Source organism: Dermacentor andersoni, chromosome 9, assembly GCF_023375885.2.
Source record: "Dermacentor andersoni chromosome 9, qqDerAnde1_hic_scaffold, whole genome shotgun sequence".
NCBI lineage: Eukaryota > Metazoa > Arthropoda > Arachnida > Ixodida > Ixodidae > Dermacentor > Dermacentor andersoni.
Genome location: NC_092822.1, coordinates 48,106,561 through 48,125,822, shown reverse-complemented (window position 1 = coordinate 48,125,822; position 19,262 = coordinate 48,106,561). Strand labels below are relative to the sequence as shown.

The window sequence follows — 19,262 nt, the reverse complement described above, 5'->3', positions numbered from 1 at the left end:
TGCTTACATGTTTGCAGCGAAGCACACCAATATGCAGTGAATTCTTTTTCTTTTTTCTACACGCCAAAACTCACCCAAACATGTGACCACTGGCACTTTATGACTCTGTCCAAGGTTGCTCTGTCTATGGCCAGAGGTGGGTAAACAGGTTGGCAAACAGGTGTTCCGGGTAAACAGGTGTGCATATTGGGCGCCCCACAAACACCTTGTCTTGCTCAGTGCTAGGGATTTGTGTCCACTCGTACCGAGAATTGCCTGTGCTCCTTTGTCTGGTGTTGCAGCACACATTTGCTTTGCCAGTTACAGATAAATTATTTCATTGTAACCGAGCATAAAGCAACAGCACAGCTGGAGGTACAAATGGCAACAGTGCAGTAGCTGCACTCAGTTAACAAAACTCGGGACATCCTGACCGTGTCATTTACCTGAAGATATGCATTCACTGCGCTGCAGTATAATCATAACTCAAACTTCGCATGCTAATGCAAAAGTAATTTGAGGGGACTGAAATCAAAATACACCATGATGTCAGCGGTTCCACGTATAGGAAATCGCGGCGTCGCAGCTGTGGTTTTTCACGTCTCCCGAGTTTTTCTTTCCATTACGTTTTAGCACAAATGTTCCCTAGACTTAGATGAATTTTCCCTGGGGTCAGCAGGACTGTCTCCACAGCCACCAATGAAGATGAAAAAAAGTTTTTTTGTACTTGCTAAGTAATGGTGTTATGGCCCCCGTCGGGTTATTGAGCTTTTAGTGTATGAACAGGTGCTTTTAATGTTGTAGACAGTTGCTCTGCTACAACCTTTATAGAAGTGGAGTAAAATGCAGACCCCTCATGTTCAGAGTTAACTTTATTGCATATTAAAAATATTTCATTAGTGGTTCACCGAGGATCTGCTCCACTTCAAGGATGACGTCTTGGCACAGGCTTTCCACTTCTGTGCTCTCATCTGAACAGGAGAAAAGGATAACAAGATTTTTCTGTACTATAACATTAGCTCCATGCCTTCAAAAAATGAAACTACTGCACATAGATCTGTACAGGCAGAGAAAGATCACACCAGTAAGTGCAAACTGTGACGGCAGTGAGTATGGCTACAGACTGACAAAACTAAGATGATCTTGCAGCCTACTTCACAGTAAGAAAGCTTTCTTGAAGTTTCTTTTTTTTTTTTTTTTTCAAATGTCTAAGTTATGATTGTGGCTTATACATTAATTAATAAAATATCGAAATGATAAAACAAACTGGTTTTTCAGTCACCAAGCCCTGCTGTCTCATGAGTGCAGCTGTTAAACAATATTAGTGTATACATCAGTGCAGAAGAACGATTGCTCTCATCAGATTTTTTTTTCCCCTAGACGATCTGGAACACCCTGAGCGTGTGCCACTACGGCAAGCTACATTCTGAGAGGGAGAACCACAAATGTGGTTTTCCCTTCCCACATTGGTAACTTGAGCTTAGTTAAGTAACACTAACGCATAAGAAATGGCTGCTATTACCTTACATAATGGTAAAAAGAACGCACACAGAAGGCTTCTCCTATGCTCATTGCGTGCTGGTTCATTAGTTTTCATAGCATGTTTAACTCAATGAGAGGAGTGCAGAACCATCTAATGGAATGACCAGACAAGTTTCTACTTTAACAGGATCCGGACTGCTCTTGTTAATGTCCCACAGCCGCTGTCTGTGTGACATGTATTGTGTGACATGCACACTTCCTGTAAAATCATGCATACACATTCCCTGTCCTGCTTCCAATAAACATTCATTGATAACACTTGCATGTCTCGCCTCCTCTGACCATACCTCGATGTTGCACTATTACTATAAACTTCTACATAGATGAAGTTGTTTGCACAGATATATATCGGTGCATTGTGTTCACCGAACTAGTGCAAGTCAAGCTATTACAAGTGCTAGTACAAGTGCAAGTCAGCAGCTATTACTAAAAACAGCCAGCTCTTTGCGTTTTACTGTAACAAGCATTGCCGAACCAAGCTCCTCATGCAGCTGGACATGAAATATCGACCTGTTAATGAAATAGCTCTACCAAAAAAAATGTTTCGCAAAGTAACACAAGTAGTTCATACCTTCCATAAGCTCAGCCAGGAATGGAACAGCCTCAGGTAAGAAGGACAGGTAGTCATCACCCAGCTTCCGCACCGCCTCGCGGAATGCCAGCAGCGTTGTGTAGCGTACCTGCAGAGCGTAGTATTGCATGCAACATAACTTCACCATAATTCTTGCTGCCACATTTAAAGCAGTAGACGGGTGTTTGGCTCTAAATGACTGCAAAAGACACTTATCCATCAGTAAATGTCCTGTGGCAGAAGAACGAGCCACCCCTTGACCACTGAGAACACATTTATAATACCAGTGCTAATTGAATCATCAGTCATGTTGGTATTTTGCTGCGCTAGTAAGAGACAAACACACCCTTCCATCCTTTCCGACGCCGCTGTTGGGAGTGCAAGTTATATGCAGTCGCACACCACATGCATCAAGATACGCTAATAGTAGTACCAGAAAAATGCGAGCATTACACAGAAGCACAGGGTGCACAAGAAGACGGATATTTCTGTATGACCTTGGAGCTACATTGTGAATCATCTAGCATTTCTTGAGAGAGTGCAATGGCTATTGGTGACTCGACAAACCTGTGCCGAAGAGTTGCGCATCTGGTAGAGCAGCTTCTGGTGCCACTCCTTCCGGGTGGCGTCCTCGCAGCCGGCAGCAAAGCTGGCCAAGCAAGGCACCAGGTGTCGCTCCACTCGCTTCTGCGTCACCTCCTCGCCACCCAGCTCATTCTCCACCTTGTCGTAAAGAAGGGTGACATGGTAAGACCTCTTGCAGAAAGTATACAACCACACTTATCTCATTTTTAAGGTAAACGTCTAGGAACCTGAAAACTAAAGTCATAATTGTTTGGTTATTTACACATTAATAAAGGGAAAATGAGACATCCACCCAATCGTAGCAATTGCTATAAATAAAACCGATACAGGTTGCTCGAGAGAAAAGCCTCACAGTTGAAGAAAAATTCGTCCTGGTCCATGACTCAAACCTGGGAGCACCGCCTTTCCGGGGCAGCCGCTCTACTATCTGAGCTAATCAGGCGACTCAGGCGACTAGCAGAAGGCAGAGTGGCAGAGCAAAGTCGAACTTATCAACAACTAGAAGCAAAGGCAAGAGTTTGACGTAATAATTCTGCGGACACCCCCAAAGTGGAGAGAAATAATTAATAAAGGGAGAATGAGACATCCACCCAATTGGGCAGTATTGGCGGTATGTACAAGTGGCAGTAATGGCAGTATCTACAGATACTGCCATTTTGCACAGCAAGACACAGCAGGAGTGTGTACAGATGGCAAGCAAACGTGATATTGAATACAGACTGTGCAAGAGCAAAGAGTAATCAACAGTCACCACAACATGAAAATACATACTTAACAAACCCATCAAGAGGTAAGTCATGCACAGAACCCTCAAGATCAACCGCTCAATAGCGTTTGCAAAAAAAGACAACTTAAAACAATCTACATCTGACCAAAGAGGAATAATATGTGCACAAAATCTATCGGCAATTGACCAAATGACGCTAAACTGCACAGTTTTTCAAGGAATATTGCTTAGCAGAGTATCGTGGTTTGTCAACAAACTTCTGTTTGCTATTGTGAAGCTACAGCTAACCATTAGCCTGAACTGGTTGGCGAAAATTTCGAATATGTAGAGGGTAACCTACAATAGGCATCATGCCAGCCATTCCTCCCCCCAACTCCTCTCCCCACAACTTACTGAAAGAAACCAGTTACACCGGACTGAATACTAATGATGTTCTGCCCTCTACCCTCAACAATGCACTAAAACTAACTCTCGTCACATACCTGGTTCACCAATGGCTTAAGCAAGAATGCAGCCCTCTCGCGGGTCAGAAACTGCTTGCCTCCATGATGAAAGCACGCCGTCAGAGTTGCCAGAACATGGTTCAGCAGGCGACAGCTTTTGGCCTCATTATCAAAATAGTCTTCCTCTGTGGAGAAAATAAAAAACAGGCATAGAAATAAAAATTTCAGTTTGCATTGTTCTTTAAGCAAATGGTTAAATGTCCGAGCAGTTCATGAAATACAGCTCCAAATAGCATTCTTCATTAGTATCAAGGTTTTTCCACTCGGAAGTTTCGACACCGTGATGAGGTCACAACACCAGAACATGTGCATGAGTGTAGCAGCTATTCTAAAGAGAGTAGGCAGCAGAAACCAAGCTGCGTCTTGGAAGAATGAATGTATGGCAGCACGCACCTGTCTTGGCAGAGTTCGTCGCCACCAACAAGTCAGCCCCATGCTCCACAAAGACGCCAGCAAACAGCACAAACAGGCTCTTGAGCATTTCTGATAACCTGCAGATTAAAAAAAAAAAGGAGAAAACAATAAATAAGTAAGGCAGCAACATAAATTACAGAAGCTGCCTGCAGCAGCTCCGAACAGTTAATCAGTGCAATGAGTGACTCCATATGCAAATCATGCTCTGAATTTTACACAGACATAACATTACAGAAGCTGCTGTAACAGCTCGACGTTTCATTAGTTCAACGAGTACTCTGCACTCACTTGCCAAAGCTCTCATCTTACTATGTCAACATCTTGACAACACAAAACTACTTGTACTAGTACAGACAAGAACTGCACCTACATAAAGTGTATGCAATCTAGACTGAATGAAAAGTTCAAGTTTAGAAAAAAATGAGTACTTCTTGCTAGGAATTTTTTACCTTTCAGTGAGGTGGTAAAATGTGAGGACCTTGTTCTTATCTGGTTCCTCCACAGCAGCCCAGTTGTATATCTGAAAATGGTTCACAAGAAGCCTAATTAAAGCACGGACGTGATAAGTGCTCCGCACAGTAGTTCTCAAATGGTGAAGATCAGCTCAGATTGTTTTGCAGGCATGTGGAAACAAAAAGTGACCTACATTCCTAGCCTTGTACACTGCAGATACTGATTGGAGTTAATAAATTTAGAAAGAATGCATAGTTCATGAACAGAAAAATGGCCCTGTAAATCCCCCAATAACATAATGCAGGGATGTTGTACATATTCTGATGATATTAATATGACATCAGATCGGAATGTCGCAAATACAATTAAAAAGCAAAGCTGCGGTGATATATCCAATTTTATTTATTTATTCATTTATTTGCTTACTTAAAACAACATATAACACAGTCTTGAGAGACATGGCTAAAGGCACTGGCTAATGCCCCAATTCAGACACTGGAAATATTTTGAGGTGCTAGCACTGTTTCCATGGGGGTAAGGATGCTTTACCAAAATCTCTTCTGGAGTCAGCCATCATAGCCCAAATTCTATGTTCAATTTCAGGGCTTCAGAGACTTATTCTCTATATATAGGATCCTTGAGCATAAGTATGAAGACAGGATGGTTAGAAATGATTTATATAAATTGAACATGAAAGTTAAACAGAAATGGTTTCACTCTTCTGCACTATACACGTCCGTGTGGCAATGACATGTTCTGCACTCCATGTAGCAGAACTTGAGGTATAATAGAACAGTCATTCAGCCCAGTGTATTATAATCATATGCATGATGTGCATGTCATAATGCTAAGCACCAGTGCAGAGTTCATGCTTTCTTACAGAAATGAGAAGTTGATACAGCAAAGACATTACAACTACTGTCAACTCGAGCAACTTGTAGAATAATCGTTCCTTAAGCATTTCCAAAATGCTGGGACACATTGTGGGAGGGAGTACTGCAATGCTTATAAGTTTCACACACCGGGAATTGTAAAGTTGAGGAAATATTACTAGAAATAAACTAAGCACAGCTAATTTGCTGGTAATGTGTTATGCAGAATAGGGGTCGTGAAGGACCAGATTTCATTGTTTTGTTCACAAAGAAGTTTAAGAAAGAAACTAAAAGTGAGGTAAAGAAGCAGAAGTACTAGTTCTGCAGCACCATACCAGGGAAAACACTGCCTAAAACTGCACAAGTAGTGCCTGCAAAATTGACAGTTAATGTTTAAGTGAAAACTTAAAGCTTCTTTTCTTACATAACTTAGGGAGCTGGTCTAGGCATGCATTATTCGGCGACTGCTTAAAGTCAACACCTTTTTGGTGCCTGTTTGCAGTGCCTTCTTTAATTTGTTCACTTGCAAGTCAGTGGGGCTTAGAACAACACACAAATTAAAACAAGAAATCAAAGTGCCAAACAATACAGGCTTAAACACGTAACACACCTTGTAAAAGAATGGGCGGAATGTGACCTCTGAAAGCTTGAAGGACAGAGACGTCACAACACCAACTATGCCGGTCTCGACGGTGTCAACTTCTGAATCTTCCATCTGAAACCCCAGCACAAAGATCGTCAAGGGTCAATAAGTTTGCACTTACAAAAATGCTAAATGCTTGCCTAAATTAAGCAGCAAAACAGTACAGACATAACACGAACACAGGTGGTCACAGACATTAGTACACATAGCACGTTTGAAATCAAGACTGCATGCCCAGGCTAAAAAAATATTCAGCTTTTTCTGAGATGTTGCACCCTGTAAATGTTTCTCCACTGTAGGTTACCTTACTTGCTCAAACATACGCTGATACTTTTTTAAAACAATTTTTTTAATGTTCAGGTCAACTTAGGTTCAAGGACGCGCTTTGACTGCAACCGCCAGACAAACAAAGTCACCTCACAGCCACAGTGCTCTAGGCAGTACATTGCAGCGTAGTCTCAGAAACTTAGCAGCATACAACCTGATATCGGAAGCCATGATTGCAGCTGACAGGCTTGAACGCATCATTTTATTTGCACATAGCATCCCGTCGTTGGGAAGAACAAAGCAATGAGGGAATAAATCAGTGATAGAGAGGCTAGCAATGTCGATGAAGACAACAAGTGAACGTTGCACATGCTTGCGATCAGTGTCGAAAACAATTCTTTATGCAGTTAAGTGCCTTCTTATTTGGCTTAGATTCTAGGAATTATTTTCTAATCTTCCCAATTTCAGGGGTCTGCTTTGAATCGAGGCCACCCTAGGTTAAAGTAAATACTGTAGCATGTTATAAATCATGTGATGGTTAGAGGCTCAAGCTACACACACTCAGTGGTGTGCCTGTGCGACTTTCTTCATGCTTCATCATCTTCACGTCATTTTTAATGAACATCACCTACTGATCTGACATTCCATCCACTGCTACAATTTACACAGTGAGTAGATGGGATGAGCAATCACTTAAGGAGAGTGAAGACTAAGCAAGTAAAATAAAACTAAAGATAAGAAATAAAACTAAGGGATAATGAGACTTCTTACAAAACCTTCAGCTGCTCAGAAAATGTTGAATGAATATTAGCATTAAATAGAAAAACATGGTGCCCAAGTCCCTATTTTCATTGCAAGTACTATAGCACAAGCACATTGACACACATGAAGGTTGTTTCGAGGCTCTGCCTCGCCATCTCACAAATGTAAAATGGAATCCTTATCCTGCCGATCTGACAATAGATACATCAAAGCCAGCAAAGCTGTATACTCTATACGCAAGTTCTCGCGCCCTTCAAAAGTACTAAGGGGGTGTGCTTGCTGGCATACGGCCTCGCTCAAGCGCAGCTGCTGCATTTGAGCACAGTTGTGCCCAGCTGTTCTTAGCGACGGCTTTCACGCAGGCTGCACTGCAGCAGCATGGCGTCTGCTTTGAACGTCGCAGCCATACAACCCCCTGGCTGACCAATGCGGAGCCAGTATAACGCGACATGAGAAAAAAAAAATTACGGATTACTGGCTAGAAAAAAACTGCACATATTAATTGTACATCTGAATATATAAGCAAGGTAACTTTTGTCTTATAATCATTACGATTCAAAGCAAGTTCGGGGCCTCCGACAGACAGTATGTTGCATTTACATTCGACATCGACCATGCCACTGCAAATTGCTGCATGCTGCCTCATAGAAACCATTGTGAAACTCCCTTTAACAGCTTCGCTGTAAAAACAATGCACCTAATATGTAAGAAACAGCACCAATGAAATACAAATACAAAGTATGTGTTGTTGTATTAGTCGTATGTACAGTGCTCACGGATGAGACCAAGGACAAAGGGAAATACACAGGGCATGCACTGTTTGTTTGTGACTCCTTTTGTGCATCTTAGCTGTAAGCACAGTAAAAGTACAGTAAAAGCTTCTCGAATTCCATGAAAGCAGAAAGAAAACTAATTCTCCAAATTAATTGAATGTCGTACTACTGAATGTAATAAGAAAACAATAATCAAATGCTTACTACATCAACATGCCTTTACTTACAGAAGGAATCCGCAACCCTCATTCAATTTTGCACAAAACCAGCATGGAAGCTGCATTTCTCATCATCTCATGCCTGATAAGCTCTCAGAGCGACGAGGGCTGCACTTCCTGAACAGTGTGGCAGCGATGCACGTTTTCATCCGAGTACAGCTGCTTTCTACTATCATGCACACATCGGAAGTATTTTAACACCAGTGTGCTGGTCAGCAACTGATTGTCCATTGCACTGTTGCCATCGAGTTTTACACCAATGCATGAGACACAGTATAACGGTTCTTCATCCTCGACGGCTTTTGCCATGTTTGTGACAACAAGCGCACTTCATGCTGAATCTAAACGAAATTACTGTTTGCATCAACAGCTGCCGGTGAACCTGCGGTCACTATCAGCAGTGCCATGGATGGTGACCATGCAGTTCTGAAGGCACACAGCCAATGCAGTGTCATGCAAAACAGTAAATGCGCGATTAAAATGGCGTAAAGCATTCCCGTCGTGCTTGTACAGTCCATGCTGATGACTATGGTGATGAGGACTTATGCACAGCATGCTCAAGGGTTGCACGAATTAAACGGTGTACAGCCAAATGCATCCAAATTAACGGGAGCTGGATGCCGTTACATAATGCACACACTTGCCTGGACCAGAGAGCAAGCCCTAGTCATCAGCTTATACAGATTAATGATTAATTAATTAACAAAATTTTGCTGAATTAACTTATCTTTCAATCCGAATGTCACTGTCGTTTTCTAGCGTTCATACATCGCCTGCTCACCTGCGGGTTGTCCCGACGGAAGGACAGCAGCTGGAGGACCAGCTCTTGAAGTTGGGGCAGATGTCCTTTTAGGTCAGCCTTCTCCATGGAGGTAATGAACTCGCCTAGCACAGACATCAGGGGGGCTAGGGCAGCTGCCTGCAATTACAATACAATGGGATGGTTCACAAACTCGTGATCAATCTGCTTGCTAAATATGACAGTGCTCAATTAAGTGCTCAAACTTAAGTCAATTCAGTGCTTGATTACCAACTTAATTCAGTGCTCAAACTTAAGCAAAGAGGTGTACAAAAATGTACTCATAATTTTGTAAAAAAAATTATAAAATGCACAAATATTACAAATTACAACAAAAATAACACTTGACTTAAGAAATGATGCCTGACCTAACTTGTAATAAAGATGAGAACCAAGCGACGAGAACCGTAGCAGCTCGCTGCAGCAGCTTCCCCACAATACTAGCCTGCCTGTCTCACATGAAAATGCTGACGCGCACTCGGTTTCGTATTCCGGTATACAAGCTAATCTCCTCCTGGATTGTCGTACGGTATTCAGTGTTATTGCCACTAACCCTATTGCAATAAGCATCTTCACCTATCTGTTTCACAGAGCGTAGGGCATGGTGCTGTTAGGAGTGCACAGAGTGCGTGCTTTCAATAAGTGATAAGCTGAGCACGGCTTCGTTCTTTGCTGCGGGCAAGTAAATGTAATGTTTTGCTTTGGCTGCATGACAGGCATCATACTCCGGCGTCATCAACTAGCTCGACTTCATTTCCGTTTCCCGCCGCAGTCTTAAAGCACTACGCAATATGAAAACGGAAATGCATGTCTCGAGTCACTTGAAAGTTGAGCCCCACCAGCTTAACGTACATCGGCACTTTGTGCTGCAACAATTCGAGGGGAGTGGGCACAGCAAAAGTTCCCGGCGAAATACCCTGCTCGAAGTATCTTCCCACACAGGCCAAGTTCGAGTAGCACAAATGCAAGTTTGCTGAAGCTGCAAAAACAACCAAGCGCCTCTCAGGCCCCGCCAACTCGGCGTGTGTCAGCGTCTCATTTTGCAATGATTTGCACGACGCTAAGCATTGCACAGATGTTAACTACAGCTGAATCTGTCAAGGCTTTTAATGACTTTGGATCGTACGTTTTCCCGGTTATAAGCAGTAAACAATGCTAAAAAACAGGACAAGGAGAGGGACACAGACAACAGCGTTGTTGTCTGTGCCCCTCTCCTTGTCCTGTTTTTTAGCGCTGTTTACTGCTCGTAATCATGAACCAATCAGCCCAAATGCGTACTCTTCTTCCCGGTTACAATTTTTTTTTTTTTAGAGAGCTTACAAACGAGGTTCTATTGTACTCATGTCATGTTGATGCAATGATTTTCCCCAGTGATGTGGTCTGTTAGGTGTTTGTTGCAGGTCTACTCTTTAACCTACACTTCCACCACACTAAGGGCACCTACAGTCATCAGCAATAAGCAAGAACACTTGCTGGCGTGCCTGCTTTGAAAGCAAAATTACGAACACCAGTAGTATCACCATTTGTTGCTGGGCTAGTTGGTTCGTACTTATTAGGAAGTGTTAAGACGCAAACCAAAGTGAAATTCCTGTTTTTGAGATGTTTCACTTTGCTTTGCATGTTGACCTGTTTGCATGAACACCAGCACTTACCGAATGGCTGAGCTTGTGGAAGCTTTCTTCGATCGCTGGGATGAGGACACGAGCTGGCACGTGGTGAGCAATGTGCGTCGATATGGACTCCAGCCGCTGGCCAAGGATTCCACTGCCAGTCTCCTTCGTGCATGACACGTGCATCAGGCACACCTGTTGGCAGTCGACCCAAGACGACAAACGAGCCAATAAATAAGTCGCCAAATTTCATTCGGTCGATTAGTAATTGATAGCAGCCAAAAACATACACAAACACCAGCAGACAAAACAAACATAAAAAACGCAACTGTTTTTAAAAAATGATTACATTATGCGGCTTTATGTGCCAAAACCACGATCTGATTATGAGGCACGTTGTAGTGGACGACTCCGGATTGATTTTGAACACCTGGGGTCCTTTAATGTGCACCTAAATCAAAGTACACGGGTGTTTTTTGCATTTCGCCTCGAACACAGCTTCTTTTTTTATTTCATTCAGAAGGTGGAGGTTTACTAACAGACAATTTCAACAGATGCGGGGCACAAAAAAAAAGGAAGAAAAAAGAAAAATATGAAAGTGCCGTAAGTTGTCTCCCCCATGGACTAACACAAATCTTGCAACAGAATCAAGACAACAATTTGGCATGTAGTAGTCCTGACTCTGTGTATAAAATACAATTTTCTACCCAGCTCACGCCAAGTTTCACAGCTCTAAATTTAGAATTTTCGTTTAAACGATGCAGCTAGTAATACATGATTACTGCAGTGGAGATTGTAAAATTGTAGCAAGCTTGAAAAAAAAAATTCAATTCAATTTGATGCAGTGCAGCTGGAACACTTGAAAGCTCTCAAGCTCGACAGTTCTAAAAATAAAAATAAATTCCCAAAGAGGCCACACAATATTTTTAAGGCTTGCTTTAGCAGATAAGGCAATATAGAGCAAATTACTTGAGCGCACTCACCTGAACCAGGATTGTGGTCAAGTAAGCACTCAGGAATGGTGCCAGGCTTTCGACCAGGCGATGCAGGGCTGTGATGAGTGCCATTGTAACGACATCTGACCTGCAATGCCCAATGATGAAGGAATGCATCAGACTTGGGTAACATTTTTCACAGAGAACTAGGTTTTACGTTATGTCTCCGCTATTAGCTTTTTTTTTCCTGTTTTTCTTTGTGTGTGTTTTTCTCCTTATCCTAAAAAGAAAAGGTAGCAGACCCTAATCTTTGACTTAGGTGTCTCTCAGTGGCACTCGGACCTCAGCGTTGGTGTTCTTTAGGTTAAGTTTAGGCGAACGCAATGCACAAAGCGAATTCGGAGGCAACTGCTTTCCATTATTTAGCCAGTTAAATATCATGCCACCTACTTGTGTGTGACATCATTAGTGACGTCATTACTTCTGCTTTCTATTTCCGGGTTTCCAGGAATTTCGCTAAAGTCGTGCTCACGTGGCGGGTCTACATTCTATGAAGTCTAGGATTCTGTGCTTTGGTGTGAGGTAATCGGTGATTCCAAATTATTTCTAGTTATTCCAGACACTTCAGTAACTCAACTTGTAACTAAAGTTACGCTCTGATATCAAATGTATAATGAAACCCATGAATTTTGTACTCTACAATATTTTTTTCTACTTCTGGTTTATTTTGACTTTCCTTCCCGGTCATCTCAGGAGGTGAACAGGAAGTGCTGCGCAAGAAACAAGAGTCAAGAGTATCACTCAATGCTCGTGCTACTAAAAAAACAAGGCAACCATGGATGTTGTGAGAGAGAGACTCTTGGCTTAATATGTTGCCAACACTGCAAACATGGCCAGCGGAACCATAAACCGTGATAGGTACCCTCCTTAAAGGGGTACTGACACATGTAGATTCGATTGCTGCAAACACAGGTATCATCTGTAAAGTATTGCTATCAAATGCAGCTTAGTTAATTCAAACTTGAGGTTCATGCGAGTGAGGAATCTGACAGTGCAGCACCTCTTGGTGTAGTCATCAGCATAGGCCCTGCTAGTGAACAATGATACGTCAGAAGTTTCAGCAACTGATTTCAGTGACATGTGACATCATTCGCTTGTCTTGCCTTTCGAAAGACATATCAGCACTGTTTGCATTGGGTCTCTAGCACTGACCGCACACGAAGCGTACGTATATGCGTGCACAAGGAGCGTACATGCAAACTTCTCACTTGTTTATGAATTGTCAGGTTACCGAAGTGGCCGGCAGTAGCAGAGCTGCTGGCGACATCTTGTGACAACTTTTTCAACTACAATGCATTCACAGTTTTTCTTTTTGCCACCTCAGTGAATTTGTTGAAGGGAATTATTATATAAGTATGGTACGTTAGCAGTTATGTTGCTACCAATGCTTTTACACGAGCAGTTAGGTAGAATGTGTCAGTTGCAGCACAGTTAAACCTCGATATAGTGAAGTTGGTAAAATTGGCGATTCGATTCGTTATACAGAAATATTGTAGTAATGAAATTCAATCCTCTAGGAAAGCAAGTACAGTCAAGATGGATTTTTCTTACATGCAAAAAGGACCACAATATTCTCTGAATTATCGGGCAATGGGAAAAAGCAAATTTGAATGAGAAAAAAATAATTTTGTTGAAATTGAGTGTCGGTGACGAAAGTTTAAGTTTCATGTCGTGTCGACGATATCTTTGCTTCCACGGTACAAAAGGAAGCCAGCCATGCTTTCGCGTCCACTTTGCCCCCGCGGCTGATAATGTCGCCCGCAGTGGAATGATGGTATCATGAAAAGCGCCAGCAATGGAGAGCGTATGCTTCATCTGCATCTCGCTTCAACGTGCCTCCGAAACTCAAGATCACACAACCTCGAGCATTAAATGCACAGGAAGACGGCGCACGATGCCATGCCATCTTGGCTCATCCAGACTTTGCACACGGAGCAGATTACACCTAAAACACGGCGTGCTAGCTGCGTGTGCGCTCAGCCACACTTGCAGTCATACACAGCCACACTATAAAAAGGAGACGGGTCCTAACATGCTCCCCTCCTCTTCCCCCCCTTTCTCTTTCCTTTGGCATGCTTGATCAGCCTCACGAGCTCACACCCCACCCTCGCTTTCCCCTTGCTTGTGCAGGAAGGCAACACTCATCAAGTCTCCATCCTTCTTAGCTCACCCTCACACGCTTTCACTCATACCTAAAGCATATAGTGCGTGGGGCATATAGAATCTTATCGCACTTGGACTTTATAGGGAACATGACACTGATCGAAGCAGTTGCTCTCGGTCGCTTGGCACGTGATTTGAGAGGTGCATTCGCAAGTAGCCGGATGGAACTCAGCCATTTGACCAACTGCATCCACGTATCTTCCATTTATTGTCTCGGTATTTATTTGCAGCAGCAGTGAAATTGCGTTACACAATCGAACCCGCAATAACGAAATCCCCTGTCAACGAAATTCTCATGGCAACTAAATATTTTCGTATCCTTGGCAAACCACATAGGATTCAATGCATTTCGTACCTCCTAAGAATTAAATATCGCTGAACTGCAATCCTGCTGCAACTAAATTTGCTGGACATAACCCCGCATATTACCTGCTCACGCGAGGCTAGCAGGCTCCACGAGGTGCTCAAATGTGTTTGCTTCGCAGTAAAATTTCGTACCATACAACCACATTACGCTTACATGGTTGCCGCCATTTTTGTTTACAAAAACAATCAAGCGCCCGAAGCAATCACTTGTGCCAAAAACGTGTGATAGCCACCATCTTGTTCGTTGGTCACCCGTTTGAAGCAACAGTGAAATGCATATAGTAGTGCTGCTCAATGAGAAAAGTGCAGCAAAAACAAATAAATCCCATCCATACAAGTCCCACGCGCCTTATACAAGTCCTGACATGGACTTGTATATGGTGCTTGAGGTTTGCAGCCGCAGTGTGGACTGCCACTCCTCAGGCTGTAATTCAGCAATCATCCAAGAATATGTGTCCCTTGCTTCATGAACGCTGGCTTCTGGCTTCGGTGCCACCCAACAAGCATTGCATGCGGATTCGGCACCGGACATAGATTTGCACGAAAGGGCCATAATATCTAGATTGATCACCTTCAGGGACATGAGATACCATCACTTTGGCGCTCGCCACTGGATGCATTGGCGTCTACGGGTGACAGCGTGCACTGGAGAAGCAGTGCTGCGAGCTTGGAGTGCTGTTGCTTCGCATACGGTGCCAAGCTACGCAAACTATTGCAAAGCGATCGTATCAAAGATAGTGATCGAGTGAGAATACTGCTCCAAGGCAGTGCCGCCGCTGATCGACACACGGGGCATACTTTATGCTGTTGGCAATGCGGTTCTACATCCTCAAGCAAGGCTTGCCAAGGCAGACAAATGGAGTTTTGACAGTAAATTTTCGTTCTCTAATGCATTCCCTATCTGTGCTGCCTCATTTCGCAAGAACCAAATTCTTGCAAAATCAGATTTTCTCGCAATCCCCACCGATTTCATTATTACAAGGCTCAACAGTATTGAAATTGGGTATTTGCACGCTTCGCTATATTGAGGTTCAAAATACAGGGTGCTCTATGTACAAGAGGTCATAAAATGTTAAATACTTTATTATATCGAGGTTTAACTGTATTAGTTTTGCATGTTCTCCAGTGCTCTCTGCGTGCTCACTTTGTCGCCACATGTCATTACCAGCATTGTTCCGTCGTACACCCCTCTGATTACTTAGTTAAGTGCGAACAGTAAGGAGTTTGTAGACGTGCTAAAGCTTGCTAATGCAAAGATCATACTGCATAGAAGACTTTTGCCCAACAAAGCATTACAATGATGTAGCAATGTACAGGTTTCCCACCAAACTAACAGACGAAACAGGCGCACAAATGGCACGGTAGATGGTGCGCCAGCATGCTTCACAGGTCATGTGAGCACCACATGATCAGCTCTCAAGCTCACATGATGCTGATTCTAAGCATGCCTCCTATGTCAAGGGGCACAAAGTACTCTTCGAAATCAAAACCACAACTGGCCGTAACATACGAGCATCGTTTGTTGAGATTGTTTAGTTAAATAATTGCTATATGCTGGAGCAAATTAGTTTCTTTACCATGATTACTGGGTCAATAGTCGCTGATTAATTGCAAGAAAGCCCAAACGATTTTGTTTCAGTACTCTTTAGGCGCACTGATCCTAACCACTACAGCCAACCCCTGTCACAAAGTTGGCATGGCGAAAGTCACAGAAGAAACGGTCTATTGAGCAACAACAGCAATAAAACTAATGAAGAGTAAGGGAGAGGTTGGAAGGTGCTGACCCTTCCTTGCTCTGTTCCTGCAGGATGTTGAGGAAGGGTGGCATGAGACGGCCAAAATGAGCAATGGTGGGCGTCGGCAGGCTGTGGCACAACTCGGCAAAGCACAGCAGTGCACTGCTCATCAGCAAAGGGTTTAACCGCTCGTCAGACAGCAGCTCGTGAGCCAAATCGTACACCTGCATGAGGGAAGCACAGATGTCAACCATCATTGCCCTTGTTTTAAGTTGCCCAGTTGCAAATCAGCAAATGCATGAATTTGCTCAATAATTTTACAATTTGAGTGTGGCATTCGGTATTGTAAACCCAGAAAGCCCCAACAACATTCCAATTCAAGAAAAATTAGAACAACTTGATCACTTTTGTTTCCGATAACAAACAGTAAATGTTAACCAAAAATATTCACGCAGAAACTCCTCAGGGAGTTGTCCAAGTATGTACTATAAGCAATGTACCACTTGCTCATCTTCATGCAGCCTGGTATCACAACCAATGCTATGAAACTTTATCCGACCAGTATAGATGACAGCGTTGCGGTGACACGAAATGCCGTGAACAGCTGCGCAAAATGGACTGCCGCAAGCAAACCACTGTAGGTGACAGCGCCGGGTGCGCTGATGCCATTCCGGTCATTATGAGCCATTACCGCTCTTTAGCGCCTTATCTATCCATGTCGAACCATTATCAACCGTGATCAAGCATACTCCAGCGGCAGCTGCATATGCCACTGCTGGAGCATGCTTGATCTGGAACACAGGCCGCCGGGCAGGCCTGTATCCTCGCCGCTCAGTTCGCGTTGAAGCAAGACGCATGGGCCCTACCTTGAAAGTGATCCGCGATGGGGACGCAGTGCGTCAAGTGCTGATAGCTTCGCGTGCACTGTGTTCTTGCCGTTTAGTTCGCGCTGAAGCGAGAGGTAGCAGAAAGGTGAATTCCCTTTCTGCCACCGTCCCTTTCTCTAAATCAATTGTCTTACACAGCGGACAGAAGGGTTTACTTGTTGGATAAGCATAGAAATGCTTACGCATTTAAAAGAAACAATGAAATGTTGGAGTAATCAATAAAGAAATTTATAATTTCCTCATAAATTAGTGGTTGGTTTGCTAAGTTATCTACAACTAAAACGTTTCTCTAGCACGTGAGAAAAGCTACTGCACCTCTTGTGTTAAGTTTCTCGTGCTTAAATACTCACTTTGAGGTACAGTCAAACCTCGATATATCGAACACGGATATATCGAATTATTGCGTATATCGAACAATTTCTATATCACATTGAAAATCGCATGCATTTTTAATTCTTTATTTCGAACGGGGCCGGATGTAAAATGGGTATATCGAACTCCGCCGCCCCAGACCAAGTGCGCTCTGTTGACATGAGGCGAGCTTTCCCGCAACACTCTCGAAGATAGCGGCGGCGCGATCGGCGTTCCAGACTGCTGCGTACGACAGCTGCCCACATCGGTTGCGCCGAGGGCGCCATTTGAACGTAGCGGCGTACACACGCGGCGGCTTGGAGCCAGCACGGGCGCCTCGATCACGCGCGCACGGCGAGGCTTGCCCCCGCCGTGCGCGCGTGGTCGAGGCGGCCGTGGAGCCAGTTGGAGCGCTTTGTCGGTGCTGAGCCACACATCATGTGCATTGCGGACTTCGTTGGCGGTGACGACAGCACCGGAACAGTGGCGGAGTTAACAGACGTGGAGATCGCGGCAGAAGTGACTGCTGAGCGGCCAAACGAAGACACTGCCGAGGCTGATCCAGCAAGCGCTGATGTTGCCCCGCTCCCGACTGCAACTGAGGCTGTAGCTGCTTTGGCCGTTGTACGCCGCTACTGCGGCGCAATAGAAGGTACTGGACTGTCTCTTGTGGACCGTTTGGACTATGTTGAGGACGCCGTGGTCAAGCACGCGGTTGCCAATATGAAGCAGGCTACGCTGCTTCAGTACTTTCAGCGAACTAAATAAATACTTTGTTTGAAGCTTCATGTGAGTATCTATTGCGCCACGATTGGTTCATTGATTGATTTGCGCTAGTTTTTGACGCGTTTTCTACGTGATTTTATATATCGAATTCTGGCTATATCAAACTATTTTGCGATCGCCGCACTGTTCGATATATCGAGGTTCGACTGTATTAACGCATCAAACTATATATGTTGGGCTTTGGCAGGCTAACGTACATGGAGGAGGCATCCAATACACTTCTTACTGTTTGAAAAGTTGTACAAGAAACATAACTACAGCTGTCATTTCTGGTGTAGGTGTGATTTGACACTTCACCAAAATTATGGCTCAAATTTTATGCACGTGAGTGACACTGAAGTGCTTTCAGCAACTTCAGCACATGAAGACAGCTACTCCAAAATGCAAAGTGCACCTAAATTGTGTATGCTATGGTCAAGTAACCAATTAGATCCAAATCAAAGACAGAAGTAATTGAGTTACACGTAAATGAAAGCGACATGCTAACTGCAGCAAAAGTGTTTTCATTATTTATGTTAACAAGTCCTCTCCTCTTGAAGTAACTAAAAAGGAATAAAAAGCCTGCCTAACTTATATGCTTTCTGTGTTCCAAGAAAGTTCAAACTAATGAGGTTAAACTTGACTCGCATTAACTAAGTGTACGATCTGGGTGGTGGGGTCACAGAAATGAACTTGGTTAAAACACGTTGGCGGGCTAGTTGGTTAGAATCCATGGTAGTGTGCATTGTAGTATGTTTTTTTCCCTTGCCTTGCACATGTGTTCAGTTCAACGAAATTCACCACTCAATGTTCTTTTTCGGTGTTACGTTTGTTTCCACTCGCACAGTATATATTTATCGATGCGTGCGAAAATAAAACCTATAGTTGAAAGTGAAGCGCTGTGTCTGTGTATGTTTCCTTCTTCGTCCTCGTCCAGTCGCGCTTATACACACTACCAAGGGGTCACAGAGCAACACACAGGCTATGAGAGAGGCTGCAGTGAAGGGCATCGAATTAATTTTGACCACCTCGGTTTTTTCAATATGCCCCACGAGCATTTTGGCTACTGCTGCCATTAAAGTACGGCCGCCTTGGCTTGGAAGAGAATGTACAACCATGTGCTTCACAGTGGAACTTCAAGTCTCTTGGCCAGCGTGATGTTAATTAGGGGGATAGAATGTTGGTACTAAAATTTACGAACTTCCAAATATTCACACTGGCTTTCACGTCTGCAAGCCGCTGAGCAAGGGCAAGGACAACTCCACAACTCGAGTGATCGCC

General features: G+C 43.6%; 1 protein-coding gene across 3 annotated transcripts in view; it reads right to left on the bottom strand.

Moving 5' to 3' along the window:
* Positions 1-833: 833 nt before the first annotated feature.
* Positions 834-19,262, bottom strand: part of l(2)k09022 (HEAT repeat containing 1 homolog l(2)k09022) — a 107,384-nt gene continuing 88,955 nt past the window's right edge. For all 3 annotated transcript variants that reach the window (XM_055069069.1, XM_055069070.1, XM_055069071.2), the window contains exons 32-42: positions 16,027-16,202; positions 11,702-11,801; positions 10,761-10,913; positions 9,091-9,228; positions 6,257-6,361; positions 4,771-4,841; positions 4,301-4,398; positions 3,887-4,032; positions 2,660-2,815; positions 2,093-2,201; positions 834-950 (exon numbers count right to left, since the gene is read on the bottom strand). In XM_055069069.1, the coding sequence (XP_054925044.1) occupies positions 862-950; positions 2,093-2,201; positions 2,660-2,815; positions 3,887-4,032; positions 4,301-4,398; positions 4,771-4,841; positions 6,257-6,361; positions 9,091-9,228; positions 10,761-10,913; positions 11,702-11,801; positions 16,027-16,202 (1,341 nt within the window). In that variant the 3' untranslated portion in view covers positions 834-861. The remainder of the gene's footprint in view (positions 951-2,092; positions 2,202-2,659; positions 2,816-3,886; positions 4,033-4,300; positions 4,399-4,770; positions 4,842-6,256; positions 6,362-9,090; positions 9,229-10,760; positions 10,914-11,701; positions 11,802-16,026; positions 16,203-19,262) is intronic.